The sequence below is a fragment of the Zonotrichia leucophrys genome, chromosome 2 (genome assembly GCF_028769735.1).
Source record: "Zonotrichia leucophrys gambelii isolate GWCS_2022_RI chromosome 2, RI_Zleu_2.0, whole genome shotgun sequence".
Classification (NCBI taxonomy): Eukaryota; Metazoa; Chordata; class Aves; order Passeriformes; family Passerellidae; genus Zonotrichia; species Zonotrichia leucophrys.
In genome coordinates this window covers 33711006-33735804 of record NC_088171.1, presented here as the reverse complement: position 1 = coordinate 33735804, position 24799 = coordinate 33711006, and the positions used below count along the sequence as shown (strand labels likewise).

The window sequence follows — 24799 nt, the reverse complement described above, 5'->3', positions numbered from 1 at the left end:
TAGGTATTCAGAAAAGCTATTTATGTACTATCACTTGCCAAAAGACATGCTTCCAGTTTTTTTCACACCGCTTTTCCAAGAAAAGTAGGACCTCCACCTAGTTTTGCTCTTACTGGTGAGAAAAAACAACAGAAAAACCACTCTTTTCATTGCATCCATTTGTTTTGCTGTCAATTTAAGGCAAACAAAAAAAAAAGATATATTGAGAGAAAAGGTCAGCAGAAGGAACTAAAACAGACCAAAATCTATCACCATGTCTGTCAAACACAGGAAGGTAAAAGCACCCAGCAAGCCAACTTAACCAGAATCCAAACTGCACCAGTGGTGGCCAGCTCCAACTGTTTTGAAGGATAGTGTGAACATCCCACAAGATCTTAGCAAAGAATATTGGTATCTCCAGGAATAGGAATAAAAAACTGGCACTTCATGGAAGTCTTGCTGCTGTGCTGCCTGCATTACTTGAAATCCACTAGGCTCAGCCAATTTGTCAAGAATTGAACCAACATCCACATGACTTCATTAAATTCTTCCCAATCAAATTTTCTGTAACAAACTGTCTTGGTTTGTGGCTGTATTTGTTGCTTTGTTCAGGAGAGGTAAAACTGCACATGACCTACATGTGTGTGGGATCCCAGCTCCCAGGTGTGCTCTAACATCTTTCCACCCCATTCAACAGTTAAACCCCTGCTGGCATCATCAGCTGCCTCATCCTCTGTGCTACCCCCCAAAACCCTCTTGCTGTGATGTCAAACACTGCCAAAACACAGACCAAAGCATAGTCACAGTGCACTGCATAAGAAGGTAAACTTAGTTCAGAGTTCAGCCCTAAAGTTTCTTGTTAATGCTTTTCTTCTAAGGAGACAGACAATAATGGTTGGGAAGGGAGAGGCTGATCTCCAAATACTGTCTCCTGTGTTGGAATAGTATTTCTTTAGGGTTCTGTAAGCACAATATTTGTTACATTTAGAAATCAGTTTTTACTTAGGTATAATTTCTCAAAATAATCATGTATCATTTTCCTATACCCTCCTACTCCCTACTACTGGGAGTTTTTCCTCAGCAAAGCCTCCCAGTGAGATAATTCTCATTCTCTTGATCATGGATTTCTGAAAGTTCTGGGGCTGCAATGTGTATGATGGTGGCTCCTGCTTTGGAGAGACATCATCCTGGAAACTTCTGATTTCCTTTGTGGGTGATTTCCCCTAGGTCAATACGGACTTGTGACTTTGGCCACTGTGCTAAAATCCCCTTGGATTCTTCTGCCAAGGAATTGGGCCCATTTTCCAGGGAACAAAGCTGGACAGACAATGTGGGCTCCTCTGCATGCACTGGACTGTGTCCGGAGAGCAGAGCACTGTTCTTCGGGATGTCCTGACCCGTGGTCTGGGTCCTGCTCCTGAAGGGACATGTCAGTGACTGCAACCTTGAGGTCCTTGAGCCAGCCAGGCTCAGGGCAATTCTCTGGAGCTGAAGGCAATTTTTATTATTTAAATGGTGGGTTTGGACTAGTGCAGTTGCAGGGACATAGGACATATATGTCCTATATGAACCCTTTTGATGAGGGAGGGTGGATTCTGGTGAATCAGTGGTCCTGGTGCTGGTGTGCTGGGTAAGATTGCAGACAGGTTTAAGCCTGTCTGCATAATGTGGATTTGAAGTTGAGTGCAGTTAAATCATGATCTGGTGCTATGGATGACGGCTGAATGCAAGGAGACTGATGAAGTAAAATTGATGGCACAGATCCCTGCCGCAGTGGGCAGCTGCTCTCATGGAGCTGCAAAGAGAACCCATGAAATTTGGGACCTTCCTATATGTGCAACAGGCAGGGGGCAAAAAATCTATTAGTCAGGCTCCATCTGTAATTCTGGCAGCCAGAAATAAGTTTCTGAGACAGGCTAATAAAGCTGGATAGAAAGGAAATTCCACTGGGGTGGAACAATATGGACTCAGAAGTGCAAAGCATTGCAAGTTCTAGGAGAACCACAGCAGTTCTGCTAGAGGGAAAGTCTGATTTCTGTTTCTTGCCCACTTGCAGATTATAGATTAAAAACTCCGAACATTTTCCCCATTGCAAGCCAGTTGCACTTGAATGTGAGTCATCAATATAAGATTCCCATAGTGTTCAATATAAGATTCCCATAGTGTTCATATAGATACCATATTAGACCTACCCAATACTCTATAAACTGCCAGCATGATAGAATTAGCTTCGTTTTTTTCATTTGAATGTGCTACATCAACTTCTTTCCTCAAAAACATATGGCTGAAACTCCCAGACATCCTGGAAGAATAACATATTTCAAATATTTTCAAATTAGTTCCCTATTTTAATAAGGCAAAGCAAAATCCTTTGCATTTTACTGACATATGCCAGTGAAGAAGAAGACTTGTTTAAAATATCCTTTCTGTCAAAGCTTTGCCAAAGTCAGGATGGCAAACCTACCAGTCAGATGAATATAAATTGCTCCTTTCTCCTTCAGACTCTTCTCAGACTTCTGGATATAAGGTCCATATCCAAAAGCTAGCAGATCATTAAGTGCAGAGCAACACAGAAATCTTAAAAGTACAACTCAAAATGTGAGGATGTAAAACAAAGGTCTCTCAGCCTTCTCCACATGATGAGCCATTGTTTTTTTAGCCAAAAGGAGTCTTGTCACAGTGTGTGGAAAGCAGAGTGAATTCAGTGCTTCCCTTTGAGAACTCATCTAGCCATTATTCCACACTGTGCTTGTCCTGGATCAAACAGGTTCCTGAGGGCTTCCCCAGGGCTGTCCCAGAAGAAGCAGGCACAGATACAAGGGAATGCTCTGCTGGCTCTTGGTGGATGGGAAAGGAAGCAGTAGTGCTTCTTTGTCTACTTTGTCTAAGAAACTGATGGTGGCTTTTTGTCTTTCTGTCTTCTCTTTGGAGAAGATTCTTGGTTGCCACGAACCAAAGCTTCATCTGATAGAAAGTAAAAGTCCTGGCGCTTTTGACTTGCACAAGAGAGCAGCCCAAAGCAGAGGCACCTTGTTTAGATATAAATGCCTGCATGGAGCTCTGGAGAGCTCAGGGGTTTACACTGACCTAGGACAGCTCCTCTCCTCACAATCAGCTGATCAACCAGCGCTGAAATACAAATTTGTTCAAGTGAAAGGAGGACTGAATCATTTCCCCTAAGTACAGATATAGAGACAAAATGGCAGTTAAGGAAAAAGGTATTTTCTGTTAAATGTATAATGGGTTTAAAGTCCTTTTCAGAGTGGGACTGGAACTTCACAGTGAAACTGAATTCACCAAGCGAGACTTCCTGTGCAGAAGTCCTTTTCTGTGCAAGTCCAAACTTTATGCTCTTACTTGAAAGTTTATTTCCAGCTTCTGTTCATCAGTAACACAAAACAATAGTATCACACCTCTGTAATCTGCTTCTTTCATGTTGTTTTTCTGTTTGTTTTATTTTGTAACCTGGTACAAATAAGCAGTAGCAGTAGTAAAAGCAAGTACTGTTTCCTGTAGACACTTGCCAGAATTAGGCAGAGCTCATCTGTTTTCTCCTTAGTATTCAGATGCAGTAAAAATTTTTATGGTATTTGGTATTTTATCCTGCATCTTCACCTAAAATTTCAAATATGAAACATGATAACCTGCTACTGCATAACCTGCCCCAACACTACCAAGAAAATTAGAGACCTGAGGTCCTATCAAGAACATTCAATTTGAATGTAGCACTAACTCCATTTCAAATTCCTTGCTTGTCCGACTATCTCAAGACAAGTAAGAGCAGAACTTGTAAAGGAAAATTATTCCATTAGAAGTATTTGATATCAATTTGCTGTTACTGAAAGCATTTTCTCATGGTTATGTTTTTCTGGCAAGACACACTTTTTTCTTTTTGCTTTAATGAAACAGAGTATCTTCTACTTTGTGCAATAGTCTGTCAGTCCCCCAGGAAATACGTTCATCACTGCTGAAAAGAGGACTGCTAAAATAAACTATACTGTGGTTTTAGCATTCAAAATCTCCTGAAATAATTTTCATAAAAAATAAAATGAACACATATGTTGCATTTATTTCTAATTTGAAAAAATATGAGCATATTTGACAAATCAATCGCCAACATTTATCATGGTATCTTCTCCTGTTTTAAACCTTTTTTTCCCCTAGATTACAGTTTGACCTAGAATTACTGAAATAAAATTTTAAATTAAAATTTTAAATCAAAGGAAGCTTGCAGTTAGCTTTTGTAATCATCAGTATGTAATCAGGAAGTTTCAGAAATCAATGTGTTTTGACTATATTTTACAGGCTCAATTATACTAATAGCTGGGGGGCAGGATATGACTGAATTCCTGCTATTTTTAAAGGTCTGGAAAGCTGAACTTCCATGCTGCTTGACACTCATGACTTTTTTTTTTTCAGTCTAAATTTGTATTTTTTCCGTACATCATGGATTCCAGAGTGAGCCTCAAGTCCTCCAGTGTTCTTTCATATGAGATTTTCTCTCTATTGTTAGCAAAATCAGGTCCTAGTTTCCATCTTTCTGGCAGGCTTCTGATTTACTACAATTGATAAATTCTTTCATTATTTGTAATGTCTCCTATTCAACATCTGAATTTCAGTAAGAATACTTTGATATTATTGAATTCTAACACTTGTCAAGCTGTGTCTTGATGCCTCCCACTTACATATCTGCCCTGAGGCAAGTTTTTGTGGTATTCCTTGCATTGCAGGAATTTGGTGAATTTCCATCTGCACTCTTTTAACTATTAATAGGCTTGGAAGTTTACTGAATTATAGGCCTGATTTAAATTTTAATGAATATCCAGGAAAGAATCATGTTAGCTACACAGGATACCCAGAAAAAGGAAAAATTAAGCAATGCAACAGCAAGGCACCTTTCAGATGACAACTAGACCCAATTCTGAAACACAAACATTAAATATACATATCAAGGTTGTAGCATTCTTTTCTCTGTGACCATGAAAATCTGTATTGTAACACAGATCATAAACTACATTTTTCTGCTACTGTCAACACACACATGAGCACCCCAATTCATACTTGAAAAGAAGATGGCTGCATGTTTTACAATATCATACATTTTTTAAATGTTACATTTTTTCCTAGTCACATAAATACAAATAAATAAATAAAATAAATAAATAGGACAGTTGTTCTCAGCATTTATAAAGAACTAATTCATTAATTTTATTACATTATTTTCTTGGACTGGAGCATTTGCTACCAATATTTGCATGGCCAGACTGTGACCCTGAATAACCAGAAGCATGTACATATATTTGAATAATACTTGGTTGCATATATATATATATATATATACAAAGAAGGTATCCTATGTATTTTACCCTATCATCAGGTAGATTCAGCATTGATATCCTAAGATTATGTGTACAGTTATTTATAGGTTTATTGGAAACAGTTAATAAAAACAAATTCAGACCATCCCACTCAAAAAATTCAATTAAATCTAAATCTGGAATTATTAAAATGTTGCTCAGTGACTGTGTCACTTGGCATGTATTGTGGGCTACAGGAGAAGATGTGTTGAGTGAAACAGTGGGTGCTAGGATCTGAGGTGCCAAAAAAATGCATTTCAGATGCTATTTACTTTGGATTAAGGGTCCATTTGTGGCTGTGATACCTTCCTGGAATATTTCTGGAACACAGCTTTCAGATAAATACATCCATAAGGAACCCAGTTCATGTACTCCAAGACCAAGGTACTGCAAAACAGAGACATTGGAAGATTCATGTCAAAAGTAGAGCCCTGAATTAAAATGCCAGTATGAATAAGAACTCTCCTTGCATGACCTGCTGGAAGCTGTTGGCAGCATACACCCTCAGATGTGCTGGCCTCACACACCGATCAAAACAATTACTGGAGGCCTTCACAAGCTCATAACTAAAGACACTGTATTCTTACACTCTGGTTTGACATCCACATGACATACAAAACAAACCTGAAGGGAAAAATGCAACTTTTTAATGGTAAAGAAGGCACTAGCAAACTGATGTTCTGATCCCAGAACATTATATTTTGGGTGGTGGGTTTTTTCTCAGGAAAAAAAAACAAACCAGAAAGCTGGAAGTTGTCTGTCAGAATTCAGAATAAATCTACTATTGTGGAAGTTAGAAACCCTAATAGTGTCTATCAAATTATTGTCTATAGTGCTGAGAATCTTAAGGATTGTTCATGATAGCCATTTTAAAAATATGTTCACCTTAGCCCTTTTTTGATAATCTCTGGGCTGAGACATTTTTGAATGTGTGTTGAGATCTCAAATGTCACTGGATCACCATTGGCTATAAATGTTTCTTTGGGAGAAGGAGACTTGTAAATATTTTAAGTTTTACACAGTCCTGTTCGAACTGACTAGATGATCAGACCTCTGTGTGCAATGCTTCTCTTTTATGTCCAAGGTAAAGTGGTTGCTCTGCAGCTTGGTAGCCTATAGAGAGCAGCCACCAGGAATGGTTTATTAATGTTTCCAGTGAGAGCTGGCCTAATGAATGCAAACATCACAGCCAAACAGATGACTTGGCATCTGCCTGACTACTTTCAGACTGGGGGCAAAATTTTAGACAGAACTTGTAAGTGAATGCTTGACTTCTTTCAGAAACAGAGAAACAGAAAAGTTTTCTGATACTCTATGGCACATCAGATTCTCATTTTGGTTCATCATAAACACCAAACTGCTTGGTGTCAAATGACACCAATGTATGGAAATGTGCAAAGTATCCTCAGCCTTTAGCACATCCATGTGAGTGCCTAACACAGCATTCCTTCAGTCTTATCTTAGCTACTAAACAGTAACATTCTCACCCCTCTCTAGAGATGGAGAGGGGAAGTTCTCAAGGCATAAATTACAAATTCTGAAATCAGTGGGAATTAGATGCTAAAGCTTCCATCTGTGCTATTGCATATATTTGCTGTCCATATGCTGCTGAGAGTGCAGGTATGCATGTGCTGGCAGCTGATACTCAATAACACGGCAAGATGCACATGCTGCACACATCTATCACCTTCTTTCTTCCCCTCACTGAGCAAAACATCGACTTGACCCAACCTTCATTAAACAATTGACAATTGCTGTTGTACTAACTTCTCCTACTGACGGTTCATCCTAATGGCATTAGCCAAAATAAACTGAGTAAGTCAGTCATGAAAACAGAGACAAGTTGTCATTGTTTAAAACACTTCAGGTAACCATAACTGTTGCTGCTATCAAAAGACATTCTGGTTTTGTTTGTTTTTTTGATTTCAGATATAAAGAGTTCAGGAAATTCCTCCATTGCTGCCAGCTTCACTGAGGAGCAGAAAGGAAGCATGGAGGACTTGATCTACATGTACTGCCAGAAGACAACTGAGCAAGGGAAAAGGATCTCATGTACATTTGGATCTCCATGTACATTAATGGATGTACACCTTATGGTAGTGGAAAAGACCCTCAGCCAACATAGGCTAGACATATACTTCTCACAGTCAAAATGTTTAAGTGAAGTGGTTTCACCAAGTGGAGCACCAGGCAGCAAAATGCTTGAACAGCAATTTAGACTGAGATGTGCAAATATCTGCATGGGCAATTTAAGCTTTTATTTTTTTCACAATGCCCTAAATATTAATGTGGAAATATATTGGTACTCACAAATCTCTACACAATATTTTGCTGAAACACTTGAAGTTCCAAATTTCTGTTTTGCTTTTTTGCCCATCATTTGATAACTATTTACTGTTGGCTGTTGTCCCAAACAATCTTCCTGAACTTAAAGATTTCATTTTTGGCCCAATTTACAGCATCCCCATTCATGTTTATAGGCATAAACATGAAAAGTCAGTGCTCAGCTTTTTCAGAAAGCTGTTGTAAAAGTAGAGATATGCCTAGGAACAACAGCTGAGGAGCTGTTGGGGAATGCTTTTGGAATTAGGGCTCCTTTTCCTAGACTCTAACCACAGCCAGTTTATTCTTTAAAATGTACTGAGGTTGGTGCCACTTCCACTGAAACCAGTTCCAAGACTTCTTTTTCTTCATGACAGCATTAAAAAAAAAAAGACTGACTAACTGAAGTATAGGCAAATGATGATGCCAAATCTGTGTTGTTCAGACACTCATGTAGGATTCAGATCACCATTACTGACTTACAGGAAAGCTTTGAAAGCAGAGCACGCTGCTTAAGGTTGACTCAGAAAAGTCCAAGGATAGCCTTCCGTCCTGCAGCCTTTCCAACAGGAATGGAAGATGCAGGCTAGAATGTCAAAGAGTTAAAACATTACTCAAAGACTGGAAACTTGCCTTCCTGTCCTTGCTCTCCTCTTTGGTATCATGAGCTAACCTTTACGTGAAATGATTACAGAATATCACAGTTTGGAAGGGACCCATATGGACCACCAAGTCCAATCCTGCTCCTCACACGACTATCTAACACTAAACCATGACTAAGAGTACTGTCCAGATGCTCCCTGGACTCTGACACACTTGGTGCCATGATCACTCCCCTGGGGTGTCTGTTCCAGTGACTGGTCACCCACACAGTGGAGAACCTTCTCCAAATATCCATCCTGAACTTTCCCTGATGGACCTTCATGCCATTCTCCTACATCCTATTATTTCTGGCCACCAGAGAGAGGAGATCAGCACTTCTGCCTCCCTTGAGGAAGATGTAGACTTTGTGGAGATCACCCTTCACCTTCTCTTCTCCCAGCTGAACAAACCAAGTGACCTCAGCTGCCTCTTGTACAACATCTTGCCCTTGAGACCTTTCACCATCTTGGTCCCCTCCTCTGGACACACTCTGACAGTTTGATGTGCTTCTTCCACTAAGGCACCCAAACCAGCTCAGAGCACTCGAGGTGAGGCTGCACCAGGGCAGAGCAGAGCAGGAGTCACTTCCCAGTCACTTCCCTCACCTGGCTCACTGTGCTCTGCTGATGCACCCCGGGATACAGCTGGTCCTTTCAGCTGCCAGGGCACACTGCTGACTCACCTTCAGCTTGCCATCAACCCAAACACCAGATCTCTTTCCCCAGGACTGCTCTCCAGCCTCTCATCACCCAATCTGTTCCTATAACCAGGGTTACCCCATCCCAGGGGAGAGTCCGGCACTCGCATTTGTTAAATGATGTTGATGGGACTTCCATCCCAGAACCATGGCAAGGTGCTGTGATGCCACAGTGATGGGACAGGTGAAAGGATGTCAAATGAGCTTGAAACAAGAATTTTCATTGCTCTTGTGTTTGTCTTTTCTGAATATGCAATCCCTTGGATTATTTGATGCGCAGGCACACTAGTGTAGAGCCCCTAACCAATCCAAGTGAATCTCACTCTAGAGAAAAAAAAGAGGTCCAGAAACAAGCATTCCTATTCCACAAGGTGGAAATTGCCCAGGTGGCATGTATTCTATGTCTCCACATTCCTACACTCACACTGCAAGCCAGGAGAGATTTTGGCCAACTCAGGCATAGTACCTCATAAGAAAGCAGATGAGTCATTGCAACTACATGTCCCATCTCAGAAAACCAATGTAGCAGTCAGAAAGGGAGAAGAGGTTAGCAAGCTACTTCATGTTAATAGCTACTTCATAGCTACTACATCTATGATAATGACATCCATTTGCTGGTTTTGGACAACTCTCACAGTAAAATGTTACTGCAGGAGAGTTGCTCAAAGCATACACAGGTACCTAAAATCTGAAGGTGCTACTCAGGGGCCAAGGAGTGTAGCCTTTCCTCCATACTAAGTTTCTGTAAAACACAGAAAACAGGCAAGCAACAGAGCTACAGTAATCCCAATAGCATTAGTTTCACTGATCTCCAAACATGCCAGAGATACAGGCTAGATATTAATTAAAAGCTTAGTCTAGTGCAAATAATTACAGAGTAAAAAGATGAAGTGGGCAAGATTCAAATGAAATATTTTCGTGTTTGTGCCTCTGACAGTACTGGCACAAATTTCAGTGCAGAAAATATAAGAAGCTTTAATATACTTATGCTTATAATAGAATTTGTAAATAAAACATCAGGAAGTATCCACAGTGAGAATTAATTAAAATGTAAGGCTTTTTCTAATGCCAGGAAAATCTTACTGATTATGGCTGATCTTTCCACCTGCATTTCCATCCTTTTCACACTCTCATTTGCTCTCTGTTGTTGATTTTGTTTTTTGGTGTGGAGCTGTTTTCAGACTCTTGTCAGTAAAAAAGCACCATGCAGTTTGGCTGGATTCTGTGAGCCCTTTGGCAGAAGGAGGAGCTGAAAGTGATGCCCAGAGTGTAGAAATAACTGATTTTAGGGTAAAAAGTTGGAGCCTGTACCTATTTGAGGCATTCCCATAGGTCTTGTTGAGTGTTAGGTGTGTGTGGTAAGGAAATGTAAGAGCCAGGTTTTAACAGGGAGAAATGCTCAGCATTCTCAGGAATTTTTAAGTCAGGCATGGGTGCTCAGCACTCCTCAAAATCCAGCCCTGCATGATTTTGAAACACAGGATAATTTCCACACTGGCAGCATCTATGAGTTTTGATACTAGCAGTCTCCTGAGAAATCAAGACAAAAACATACCAATTTATTTGGATTTTACAAGGAAATAGAGCATAAGCTTTATAAATTTATGTGTTTCCTTTGCACAGAGGCCTTCCTACTGAACAATACCATGATGTCACTCAGCTGGCAAAAAAAAAAAAAAAAAAAGTGATGTGTGTATGAATGATGAACTTTAAGTTTAAATTTTCAGTTAACCAGATTATGAAGTTAGAGAATACAGCAGCAAACTGAATATTCATTCTACTGTGATCATATGAAGTGCAGCTATGATATGAAATGAAAGGGCTATGTTCTGTAAAAAGAGATTAGCTAGTAACAGAAGACAACAAAGACAGAAATTCAGAATACAGCATTGTGCCACTTCAGTTCAAGTAGCTCTTCAACATGGATCTCTGAGTTTGCTTTACAGGTTGCCTATATTTATCAACTAGTAATACTCAAAAATATTAGCCTTTCCACTTGTTAAAATCCAGATCAAACTGAAGTACATGAAGTAATCATGACACCATGTGTACTTCAGTCCATTTTTCTCATACATATTTATACATATGTATTTTTGGAGGAGGCTTGCCAGGGATTATTTTCCTCATTGGTGCTGTTCAAGATGTATTTGAATCAATTTGGGTGCTGTGGGACTTTTGCAATCCAACATTTTGCCACTTGATGGCACCAGCAAAACACCTGATCAAACGACGTGGATTTTAGATTAAGGTAGTTTGAAGCATAGATGTAAATTCTTCAAAAAGAGAAAATAAACAACCTCTTATATCAGCAGATATAAGTACATTAGAAACCTGAGAATAATTCTGTGATGATTTCACAGTTAACTGTCCAGGGCTGTGAGGTGCATTCCTCATGACAGGCGCTCACCTGAGTGGGTCACCCAGGGACACAGGCTGAGGAAGAGATCCCAGCACCTTTCCAGGGATTTTCTTCCTTAACAGGAAGCAACCAGGGACTGATGTGACTCTGTGCCCTTGTGTCAGCTACATAAGGAGGAAGGAGATTTTACAGGAGTAGGTCAAATTCTACCCCCGTACACACTAAAAAGTACATAACCTTGGACTCTGAATGTTTGATCAGCAGATCATTAAAATGTTTTCTCTGTTATTATGCACTCACATCTTAACCTGAAATATGCTGGGTCTCTAAAAATATTTTCATTCATCCTAGTTTAAGCATCTTATTTCCCTATAATATTATATTTTCTTGGTCTTTAAAAGACCTTTAAATTGAAGGAAAGAATATATCCTTTAAAGCAAAAAGTAAAACCCACACACAAAAACTCTTCCACCTTCACAGTCCAAGGTCTTTCAGAGCAAATATTCTTCTTGCCATCAGAAACTATTAAATGGTGACAGCCACATGGAACCTTTCCTGAAAAATGCACTCTGAGTGGTGCTAAGCAGACCTACCTGGGAGCTATTAACACTCAGTTTATTTACCTTATAGCCTGTGAGGGCTCCTTTGAGCCATTACTGTCTTGTGGGAAACAAATTACAAGGTATTTGCAATAACTCTTTTACACTTTCATGGACCAACAATGCCCTTGCCTTAAAGATGAGCACTATCCTTGTGCAGTTTTGCACACTGGAATCAGTCACTGACTGGCTGCAGATGGGCTTTGCTGAGTGCACTGGCAGTGGGTCACACACACATGCCCTCCCAGTCAAAGGCACGGGAGAAAAGGAGTTCCCTCCTCACTTCTATAGGTGTAATGGGTCCTCAGACTCATAACAAACAAGACCACAAAAATTAGGAAAGATGATGAAAAACAGCTTTCAGCCACTGCCAAGAGCCTTAGTTATACACACACACATCAGGCTAGAGCATTGGCAGCTGTCCTCCCACAGACAAGCCACACCAGTAAGGCTTCCAGTAGGTTTAGTGACAGCATACAATGAATGAAAATTGTTTTGTTAAGCTTTTTGGGTTGGTGGCTGGGTTTTTTGGGGTGGTTTTTTTTTTGTTTGTTTTGTTTTGTTTTGTTTTTTTGCTTTGTGGGTTTTAATATGGTTTTGCTGTTTATCATGCCACAAAATATTTACATTCCTCTGGCTGTCTCCCAGCTCCTTGACCCATGGTGGTTCTCAGATCTGCAGATTCCTGACCAAGCAGGATTTAAGGTTAGGCAAGATAAGTGATTGCCTCCCTTTGCAAGAATAAAAGCCTGTAGAGAAAGGCAATTTATACATTTGAAACAATTTATTCTCTAGTTGTAATTTCCTTTCTGTTAAAATTGGCAGGAGTGATGCATCTGATTCTCTTAATTATTTACAGAATACATGGGAAAGTAACAGGAAAGAGAAGCAAAATGTTCTCTGGCCTGATCTAAAAAGAAGGTGAAGGTCATGAGGCTGCCCACGCTGCATCCCTTTCAGGCCAAAAGCACACTTGAGAAAAGAAAGAGATCTTCAGAGGCCTCTAGCATGTGTCAGAGAGAAGGAAAGTAGCACTAAGTGGGAGACCCTCATGAAGGTCACACTGGTTCCAAAGTGTCTCATTACTAACACTGCACAAGTGCCTCTCTCCACTTAATGCTCTGCCACCACAAGGGAAGCTGCAGAACTACTGCACAGAAGCCAGAGCACGCATAAGGCTATTCTCTCTCATGTGAAACTTGATTTATGCCTATTTTATCAAAAAGTGATTGAAGAGTGCCCATACTCCACTCAATGCTAGGGAAATGGGATGGTGTTCATCTGCACAACTCCCTGGATTTTTTTTTCTGAGCCTTTCCAAACTGGAAGCATAAATCCTGCCACCACGAGCCTTAACTTCTGTTCAGTGGACAAACTCCATATGCTCTGTAGACTGAACATAAAGGGGCAGATGATATAATACTGACCAACTGTTTCTTGTGTGATACTGGCAGACTCCACCAAAAGTCTAACAGAACTCCAGTGAAAACAGTGCCAAATTTTAAAAACTGCTAATATCTTACTTGCTTTCCTCTTTCTCTTCTGCCTTCCATTCTGGGTGGCTTCAGGCCACAGTATGAGTATGAGTTTTAAAAATATAACAAATATTCAGAACAACCATCTACCCTTAAAAATGCAAAACTTTGCTGGCTGTTACAACCTGAGCTCAGAAACCTTCTCTAAATCATGGCAGTCATGAAAATGCACATTCATCCTTATTTTATTGCTATCTTAAGTTTACATGTTAAAATGAAAAGTGATATACAATGGTAGTTAAGTAGTTCTGCCATGCCAGAGCTCAAAGCAAATTGACTGTCGTTATTTATGTGCATCAGCAGTATGTCCAATTATTGCAGTGAAAAATGTAGCAAGTCACACTGCAACACAACAAAACGGAAATTGAAAACACTTAGTATTTCTTCTCAATTCTCATTCTGTTACAATAATACAGCTGTAACAGAATATGAATTGAATAGAAATACTAAGAAGTATTCTACATATCTACAGCACTGGTAGATATACAGTAGAAATAAATGTGAATTGAATAGAAATACTAAGAAGCATTCTACATATCTACAGCACTGGTAGATATACAGTAGAAATAAACGGAAAATCAACTAGAATTATCTATGGAATAAACTTTCAGAGATTGCTGGGCTGCATGGCATTTCTATAAAGTATGAATGCTTTAAAGCATTCATAAAGGCTTCTATAAAGGCTTCCCATTATGAAGACAGATGTGAACTTTGAATCAGTCCCAGTTTGTTGTATATGCAACAATATACAAATGGTTGCCAGAATTCAACACTTTAAGTCCTGTTATCTTTGTAGCATCACACATTAAAAGCAGTTTTTTTGTTCAGCTCAGCTGAAGCATGAGTTATGCCGGCACAGCAATTTGTGAGATATCACACCTCATGTTGATTGCAGTGAGTCCCAGAGCATCACAGCACTGATTTCACAATGAAGTGCATGACTTGTGTATCTTGTATCAGAATGTGTGAATAAAATTGATCAGGCAGCTGAAGTTTATCTTTAAAAACACCCATGTTAGTATGGAAAGAAATAAGCGCACGGCAGTATTTAAACTCTTTTTTGTGAAGGGACTTATTTCCTTGTTGTAACTCTGCAACCCTTATCTTTATAGAGACCAATTCAATGATGGAGTGGCCCAGCTGCACCCTGAGTCACAGATGACTTGGAGACAGTTTGGGAGCAGCTCCCATGCCACAGCTATGTCATTAACCAGGCTAATGAACAAACCCCAGCCATGGGAGGATAGAGCCCCTGCAGGAACTGCTAAGGCTGAAAGGATGGAATCCCTGCAGGGCCTATTAACATCCCAACAGTTCTATGTCTTCAAGATGAGCAAGAGGAGGAACCCTGAGAATTTACCATCATCTCCTGCTTGGAAATAAATCTGGGACATCACTCTTCTCATTGAGGGAAACAAGGGGTTTTAGCAATATGCAGGCTTTGGAATACAGCTTTTGAAAAAACATTGTGTGACAATGTACAAATAATAAAGCTTTAAAAAGGGCTCTCATCTGACAACATCTCCTACCCATTTACAATAAAGACCCTTTGAAGCAAGACCTGGTAGATAAGCCTTTCTTATGAAATACACAAAATTTTGGAGCTCTAGGTGAACTACTTAGATTAGCCCAGCAATACTTCAGGCATTTGTTTTATTTTTTATTATACCAAAAAGAACCATTAAGCAAATAATTACTTTTTCAACCTTAGATATTTTCTGACTTGGTAAAATTGTCAAGAGACTCTTAGCTAGGCTTAGTGATTAAATTCTTGCCCTTTAAAGTTAGTGGGTTTTTTTGCTTGCCTTGAAATAAATAAGTCTCCAAGGTAAAATATAAATAATGTATTAGCATAGTATGAAGAGGTAATTTCTCTGCAAGTATAAACAGGGTGTTTTTTGTTTTGCATCACTGATAAAAGGAATTTTTTTAAATTTATTTTTGTACTAATAGCACATACCATTGTTAACTAATATAGAGCTTATTACACAAAAGTCTAAGGAGATAGATTTTTTTATTCCTTCACTCTGTTTTAAAAAGACATTCCACACATTACATGTTCCTGATGTCTTTTCAGTCTTTGGCACCTGGCAACACAAAACATTCCTCATGTAATGAGTGGTGTCAGTAAGAACACTGCCTGCACATTGATTTGTCCCTGATGTATATTGACTGCACTGATTCAGATAAAGGGTGGGAGATGCAAATGACAGTGGGTCACTTCAGCTAATTCTTCCCAAACCACCAGACACTTTGCCTAGGTACATTTTGCCTGTATCTTACCTTTCCTTAATGAAATAAAAGGGCAAGTTGTTGTTCTCAGTCAGAATTGCACACTGCATGTTCCTTGGCAATAAGCAGCAGCAACACAATAAAGCACAAAAATCTCTCTATTGAACAAAGCATGCAAAGATTGGGTTTAGAAGATTAGCAGTGTTTACTTAGCACACACACTCTCCTACCAAATAGTGATCTTGCTGACTTGCCCATGGGATAATTCGGTTTTCTTGGCTGTGTTGTTCATGGCTTCTTTACCTAATGTGAATTAAAGTGTCTAAGAGCAACTACAAAGCACAACTTCTCTCTCATAAAGCAGATTTATGAGAAAGAAGTCTCAGAAAAGTCCAGCTTGGTGAGACCTCGTTATGTCATGACACACAGCTCCAGGAACTGAATTAATCTGGCTCCTGTACAAGACCGTGACTTTGCTTTACACAGCAGCTGGGGGGAGGTGTTTGCTCTGAGCAAGCTGCTGTGTGCAGTGGTGCTAAAGTTAAATCCAAACAGGGATTGCATTAAATGAATCCAAACAGGGATTCATTTAACAGCCTGGTCTTTCTTACTGGAATAAACTGCCACGTTAGTTTTCCTCAGATTTCATGATACTCCTGATTTTATTAAGTCTTAAATTTCTATCATTAAAAATTTACAGCTGAAAAGAACAGCCACAGGAACATGGGCGCTCCATGAAATGCCAGTTCTCAGTATCCCATAAAATCTCCAGTTTAGCTTTATCCCCCTTCCTCACAGAAATAAATGTCATCTTAGAGGCAAGTTTTGATTACACAAGCACAAACTCAGTTACTATTAATTGGAGCTGGGCAAGAATCTTAAATTCCCTTAAGCCACATAAAAGTAAATGAGAATCAGTATGATTGATCATGTAAAAAAGCTGCAAGGGCAGCATCATTGGGAATTCTTGCTTGCAGGGTGCAAGCAAAAGGGGATTAAAAAACTAAGATATCACCTTTTTGATTCTCACATCTCTCCCCGTTCTTGCAAAGTGTTATATTTAATCCAAAGCTCAGTGAAATGTGAAATAAGGAAATTTTCTTTCTTTCTGTCCTTCTTCCTGACAACTTAAACCAACCCAAGATCATTGTGCCTGCCATTCTCCCCCTCTTACCCCTACCCTGCACACATTTCCAGGTACACCATGTTCCCAAACTTCAGATCACTTGAGGGTTGAGACGCTGGGATCAATTCAAGCAGTCATCAACCTTACCATACCAGTATCTCTAGCAAGATTTTGACCTGGTTGTTCTGAGGAAGACCAGAGGTAAGAGAGAACTCCACTGGTTTACCCTTTATCCTTGAAACTTACCTAAAACCACTATGGCAGCTGTGACTCTTTTCTGCTGAAGTTTAACAGAATCTGACTACACCAGTGGTCAAGGTAAGCAGTTTGGCTTAAAATAAAGCTGTATGTGCTGATAGTTGCAGTCTCATGGAGGATGTCTCAGCACTGAGAATAAAAGCAATTTGTGGCCCCCTTGTAGCCTCAGAAGCCAACAGAGCTATTAGCACAGCTGCCATTCCCCACAAAAGCTGATGGATCTCTTAGTGTGTCTGATATCTTCTGCCAGACAACTAACTCTCCACAGTTCAAAACAGGGAAAGAAAAATGAAAGAAAAAAATCATCAGTGGGACCCAAAAGTAGCATTTTTTGAGCCAAAGTCATGCCTGCCACCTGCACTGGGGTTAAAAGAAATACCCATGGAATAAGAGCTGAATAATTTAAAATCTTATATCACTACACAAATAGTAGAACAAGATCCAGAGAGAAGAAACAATTTTTCCTATCCGTTTTGAAGCCTGAGATGAAACCCTGGACATTCACCATTTGCAGAACACTATGAAAACTATCATGAGCTATTTGTTTTTAACCCCAGCAGCATCTTACCCTGAGAGTCTTTTACATCAAATATTAGAGGAAAAGGGCATGAAATCATTGTTCTTAACTGACAGGTACTCTGTTTCAGAAGACTTCAAAGATCATCTTTGTGAACTGATGAGGAGCACTTGGCAGCTACTGACTGCACAGGGCTAGAGGAAATTTGGGACAGGAAAAAGCCAGCACCTCTGTGTGCCATGGCAGTGGTTCTCAGGAAGGGTTTGGCAGCAAAGGTTTGAAATAGAAAAAGCACATGCTGGCCTGGATAAAAAGCTTTTCAGGAAAGTAAAAGCTGATAATGTTAAGTAGGAGGTCAATTAGCATTAATTAGTTGCCATTCCCAGTCAGTACAATACTGTACTGTTATTTATATAATTAGGTACATGAGTTATTTTTGGTGAAGTATTTGTCCATCCAAAACCAAAATCCTTCCATAGAATATGTAAAGCTAGTAGTAGTAATTTTTAGTCAGTTTTCACTGATCACTGGTCAATTTAAGAAACATTAATCATGTGTGGAGGTGGATTTACAAAGCCTATTTTTGCACAACAGGAGTATCATCAGAGACCAAAATCTATTTCCAGCAACGTTTAACAGGTTCAGGATTATTAGCTAAGGGGGCAGTTACCATGGGCACTTAGGAAATACTTTAATTTCATTTGCTGTTTCCTCCATATGTTTTGACTTTCTCAGAGACTGGGACACTGCAGTTCTCATGGCTGAAGGAGAAATCCCTGGTTAAATACAGATAACCCAGACGACAGCCTGGTGACTTTTACCAACAGAAGGTTGTGCTTAAAAGCTTTGGGTCTTTTCCACATCTCTCCTTTAAACTCATAACATCTATTATGTAATTAATGCTGGCAGCATCACTGTGAGGTAAATAAGGAAATGAGGCACAAAGACTGGAGAGAGAAAAAGTGGTGACAGAAACAGGATTGGAAACTAATTCCACTACAGTTTCATTTTTAAAAGACATCTAGAAAAACTTTGTTATTCCTCATGGTGACATTAGGGGTTCAGAACGAGCTTCACAATTCAATAAGTTTTAGAGCCTGCTGTTCCTGTTTGTAAAATCATGCACAGAAAATGAAATAAGAACCTTCCCTGCTGGTGTGTGAATCAATCCACAGCTCCTGCAATTGGCAATGGCAAGGTGGCCTTCTGCAAAGGCAGCTTTTTTCTGGTATAAGATCAAGCTCTCAGCTGCCTGTCACCACCTCTTTGCCTGAGACAATTAGATTTCCTGATCTAGTGCTGCAGATGGTCATGTAGAGTACTTCCACTAAGACTTCATCACACATCACTGGGTTAACTGATGCTGATAAAATAGCTGATCTGGTCTAATCTTGCTGATTTTGTACCAAAAGAGTGAGTTCTGTTTGCACATCCACCAGACCAGTTTCCAAAGGCAAAAGAGACATTAGCAGCAGCTCACAGAAAGCACCTCTCCCACCATCACAGCTGTCTTTATAGTGAGCATTCATCTACAGCTAAAAATGCAGATCCATCTATCATTCTGCTCTATGCACACACTGTTTACAGATGTGGCAATGGAAACAATAACAGGCAGTTCATTTTAAGGCAGTTTATAACTGTGACTACGACAAAAAAAGCTTACAAAGCTTTCCCTGCCTATCATATGTGACTACCATGAGAATTTGGATTCCAAGTTATTTGACCCAAGTTCAGCACAAGTACATACCTGTTGAAACTTCCAGTTGAGTACTAATACTGCAGCAAATATATTTTCCTCCCACCAGATTTAAATTTCATTAGCATTTGCTAAACAGATAACTGAGGGAGAGGAGGGTGAACACAGGTTATTTCAAGTCTTTAAAATAGTCTTCCCCATACAGCACATATATTTGTTTTATACCTTAGCTGTTTCTTCTTATCCTTCAGCTTTACAAGTTTGAAGAAGAAAATGGTCAAATATATTATCCAAATCTAAACATTATCCAAAGATAGTGTCCCCCAACCCCATTTTAAAGAGCTCAAATATAACTTTTCTCCAGTTAAAACCAATATGCTACAAAATACTGAAAGGGCTCTGAAGATCACAACATACAGTCAGGTCTTCACAGGTAAGCAATTTTTATTAAATTAGTTTAGTTGGGATAGCAATGTGAGACCACAAGTTGTTAGGCCCTTAATTACTCAAAGACACTGATTTTTTGTTATTTAGTAACAAAGGACACATAAACTGTAAATTATCTGAGGCTTTTCAGGGGGATTGTAGATTTGCCCTGATTTTCCTAACCCATAAAAATGTGTGACAATAAAACATGTCTCTGTTTAGGAAGAGTTCCAATATATTTCCTTATATAAAAGCAGTTTGCAGATTGACTGAACAACTAGGTGGAGAACCAATAAATACTGTGAATTTGCTAAGAATCTCACACTTCCACCACAAGTAATGCTGGCAAGAGTATTATCAGAATCAGCTGGAAGAATTAAGCCTTCTCTTTGACAATACTTAAGCACAGGGCAAAGCTCACTCCAAAGCAGAGGCAAAAGTTCACAATACTAAATCAGTCCTGACACAGCAGGTTGACAGAATGGATTAATGGCTTCTTTGGGGCTTGCAGAAGGGGAAGTTACTGTGGTTATCTGCTTACTTTTTATCTTACTCTTTTAAGTCGGCACCAACACACAACAGAAATTCAAAAGACCTTTAGCCTTGAGCAGTATGTGTAACAGTGTCCATAAAATGAGTTGGCAGATGTCATGTGAAGGGGGACAATCAGGACAGTCTGACTGAACTCACCAATTTACTGTCCTTATTGCATTATGTGTTTGATAAGTGACTCATTACCATTGCAGACTATTGCTTCCTTACTAACCACACCAGTTCAAGTTTAGTAGAGTTTCTATGATTTACACTCTTCCATTTCCATGAGTGATTTGCCTTTCTTCCTCCAGGGTGCATCAATAACATTGGCAAATTCTATTTTGATGCCAAGATTTACTCTTAAGGATGTATAAAACAGTAATGAGAAAGTGTGTTTTTTGTCTTCAACACTTTTTATATTCTCTGTGACCTGTATAAAAGTGAAAAGATATTATCTGCATTAAATGCTACTCATGCAAGCAGAGCATAATGTGGTATATAAGCAGAGCAAATCAAGTTGAGAGTTGTGTTTTGCTAATGCCTCATTACTTGTGATGGCTTTATAGACCCAGTTCTGACTGATTGCAGCTCTAAGCAATTGTAACTGACTAAGCAATTCTGCAGGTAAAACAGAAGGAGCACATTCCTGCTCTGCTGGCTTTACAGCACCTTGTCCTAGGGTGAACTACACCAGAACACACTTCCAGATTCAAACTGCATGGACTTACACAAAGCAGGGCAACTAAGTAAGATGCTGTCATTTTCTTAGTTATAGTCCCAAACGGCCCTGGATAAGAAGTCCCCAGATTATCCTGCTTTTCTTCTATTGGATTAAAAAAAATCCAAGTAAGGAAATCCCTTCTGATTTACATTTTACTTTTTCTGATGCATTTACAAATTTCTGATAATTGAATCTCTGTATCTGAAATGGAAAAGCTGTCAAACTTTGTGTTTTTTTCAGTGTGATGAAGGAAAAAAAAATTGGTTTGCTTTATGATAATGAACACTTCAAAGAACACTTTCAACAGTTTGTCTCTGGAAATGAAAATCCAGACCAGCACCTTACATAATTCAAAACTGAGCAGTTTTATTGCCCTCTGGTTTCCAAAGTGTGATTGGCAGAGGCCTATCCTGGGCCATGGTGATTTACCTGAACAACACTCATCCACTTAAAGCATACATATGTTGAATATCAAACACTGAGATTGTTCAGCACAGTAACTACTGAAGTTCATTCTTTGACTATGGGACTCAAATGTACTTTATGTTTGAACAGCCCTTTTGGCTCTACACCAGCATCTAAAGCCTCAACAATGTAAAGGATTGATAAAGGTTAACAGTGTGTGAGCAGTGGATCAAATTGTGGTTGAGAAAGCTAAAAAGTCACATGCAAATGAGCATCCTAAAAACCACCTGCAGCTGTTCCTAAAAGAACTTAAAAACACACTAATTCCAGTCACCATTTACACTATCACTCATTTGAGAAGACAGATGCTTATAGAAGAAAGAAAAAAGTCACTCATTTGAGAAGACAGATGCTTATAGAAGAAAGAAAAAAGCACAAGACATTTAAACCCATTTATATCTTATGCACCAGGGTGGAAAAGAATATTTAGTTCTCCAAAGCATAAAGAGTGACTCTGAGCTCCCTATAAGACAGAGCAGTAGTGAAGGTCTGGGCTGTTTCTCTTTACTGAGTGACCTCTAACTGTGCCTTTTCAGGGCAGTCAGGGTCAATGATCTGCTAAAATAAGCAGTCCCTGCTAAGAGACATAGATGGCAGTATAAATCCTGCTACGTTCTTCATACAGAAACACTTCTGCTGGTCTGTCACAAGTGACACCTCCTGAAGGGTGCACTGCATGCTTACTTCAAGGTGAACATCCCCATTAATCAATTCTGCAAAAACAATACTCCTTCAGAAGCCTTCACCTGTACTCAGCATTCCCACTGTTGTCACCAGCTACTAAGGCACAATGCTGAGTGAAATAAAAAGAGCAGCCAGCCTAGGTCAGCAGTGCAAAGTGACAGAAAGCACAGACCAGAAATGGGATGTCAGCCAAGAGCAGGACACTCTGTCTCAGACATGCTACCAGAAAGTTCCTTATGTTGATTCAAGCCCCACAATAAACAACCTTCTGAAAATCACTGATGTTGCAAAAAGAGGCATTGTAGAGGTGGCAGCTTTCAGGAAGGCCCAAATTTGAAACCCTTCCAAAATCTGCATGTTCACTTTCCTATGAAGACTTCAAGCCCAGATATTTGGATCAACATACAATATTGAAAAACCCAGTTAGCCTAAGTAAGCCAAGCTTACCACTGGCTGTAAAGCATGAAGAAAGTGAAATTTTGTTGCACAGACTTTGCCATAAAGAAATATGTCTGCCTGCATGGAGACCAGAGGATGGGCCAAGAGAGATAACACTGCCGGAATGGATCCCCAGCTGTGAAGTTCCCCAGCTCCAGACAGGCTGATGGAGCTGCAGCATTCCCTCTCTATGACAGCAGCACAAAAACATGGACGTGATTCTGTAAAAGGAGAGAGAGAAAATCCTCACAGATAACACTATTGAAAGAGGCACAAGAACTGTGGTTTCAATATTTTTTTTATTTCTTTAACTGACACTTTTTTAAAAAATGGAGTAACAAATAAAAATAACTTCAATACAAATTGTCTGGCTGTCATGGTTTGACCAGGAAGAAGTTGGGAATTCTGGGAAGCTGTGGTCAAACCAATGAAGGTTTTGGGTTTCATACTGACACCTGGTGTAGCCAGTGGGGTTTGGACACACCTCCGAGAATACACAGGGGTTAAAAGCAGGGCACTGCCCTGGCACTTCCTCTTTTTGGACATCGCGGCGAGGAGTTCAGATCTCTCTCTCTCCCGCCCAGCCTGTTGCTGCTGGGCGGGGGAGGGGCCGGCCATGCGGTAGCGGTAGGCCCGGGGCCTGGACAGAGATGGGCTTGAGGGGGCTTCGGGGGGGCTTCGAGGATGGAAGGGTGGAAGATCCCAGAGAGTCAGCCCTCGGGGAGCCAGCCCCCCTTTCCCCTCCCCCCAGGAGAGCAGCCAGCGAGAAGGGGGAGGAAGACTGCCCGGCCGCAGCGGCAGCGTGTGGGCAGCATGCGTGGGAGCCGTTCCGGGACCGACAGACAGAGACTGAAAACTTTTAACCCTTTCTTGCATGATTGGGGCCTTACAAAAATGCTAATCCTCCTCGAAGCTGAATAAGAAGGGAGATGAGAGATAAGGACTTTGGCCCGGAGATTGTGGAGATGATTGGATGGGGAGAGATGATTTGGAGTGGCCTTTTGGCTGGACTTTTTTCTTGTAGCCATGGACTCAGTTGTTCCTGTGACACAGACTGCATTTAGGGGGAGGCAGTGACTCAAAACCAGGAGGGTTCATTTGTGAGGACCCCCCGGCCCCAGGGGGTTGGAAATATATGGGGGGGACAGTTGTCCCAAAAGCAGAGACTGTGCCTTTTTGGAGTGAGACAAGGCATCCTTGAAAGACCACCCTAAAAGCAGCTCTGGCCATGTCTCGGTGGTGAGAGCACTGAGCATGGAAGGAACATGTCACAAGCGGCAAATGGACTTTCCGGGCGGTGCCGAAGTGACAAGGAAGCATCCGGGATTTCAGTGTGTTTCCAGAAGCCTATGGAACAAGAAGGACTCCGTTCCTCTTCATGAACTGCAGTTTGAGTATACTAAAGTGTCGTGCCGGGCTGGGCAGTTGGTATTTTTGAGAGAATGTATTGGATTGGGAAAGTCAGGGAGTGGGGAGGAGGAAAAGTGGTTTTTGTAAGGTTTTCAATTTTTTTCTTTTCCTTATAGTCTTTCCTATTTTTTTCCCTGTAGTTTTAGGTAATAAAGTGTTATTTATGTTTAAGTTGGAGCCTGTTTTGCTTATTCCTGGTCACATCTCACAGCAGACACCAGGGTGAGGCATTTTCATGGGGGCACTGGCTCTGTGCCAGGCTCAAACCATGACACTGGCCTTTCCCAGGGAACCATAATAAATTCAAACAGTAAAGAGAAGAGCAATTAGAGTAGCCCAGGACATGTGCAGACCATTTTAGAACACCAGAAAAGCTTGAGCTAGAGGCCATGAAAACATAACTACTCTAGAGAAACACATTAGTGGGAAAAACACTGGTTTGGAAAGAGTTGGTTCATTAAAGGCCAAATGGATTAATAAATGAGCATTACAGTCTGACCGGGAATAAATTTAGGGTGGGTATGACAAGATGATTTTTAATGTTCACAGCAGGAAGCTTCAGGAATAGCTGAGGATCAGAAGAGGCTGAAAGAAGAGGATCAGAATAGAGGCTGCTTCCATTTTTGAAAGGAGCCATGACACAGTTGCCAACAACAGCTGGGGACCAGTGTTACTGCCCCAATAAGGCTCTCTGCAGGCCCTCCCAAACAGCAAACTTCCACCTGAAAAGGATCCTCTGCTACTCTGCAGAGGGTCAAATGCCAACAAAGACAGCACTGCTGCACACACACACGGGGACAAA

The 24799-nt window shown here is 40.3% G+C and overlaps 1 protein-coding gene across 1 annotated transcript; it reads left to right on the top strand.

Annotated features, from left to right (window-relative positions):
- The first annotated feature begins 3608 nt into the window (after positions 1-3608).
- On the top strand, positions 3609-22843 carry SPMIP4 (sperm microtubule inner protein 4). The gene is given in 10 exon segments (XM_064703181.1): positions 3609-3753; positions 6378-6420; positions 7266-7388; positions 16866-17014; positions 17017-17049; positions 19660-19752; positions 22002-22005; positions 22091-22250; positions 22446-22746; positions 22749-22843. Coding segments are annotated over 10 exon segments (1146 nt in total).
- The last annotated feature ends 1956 nt before the right edge of the window (positions 22844-24799 follow it).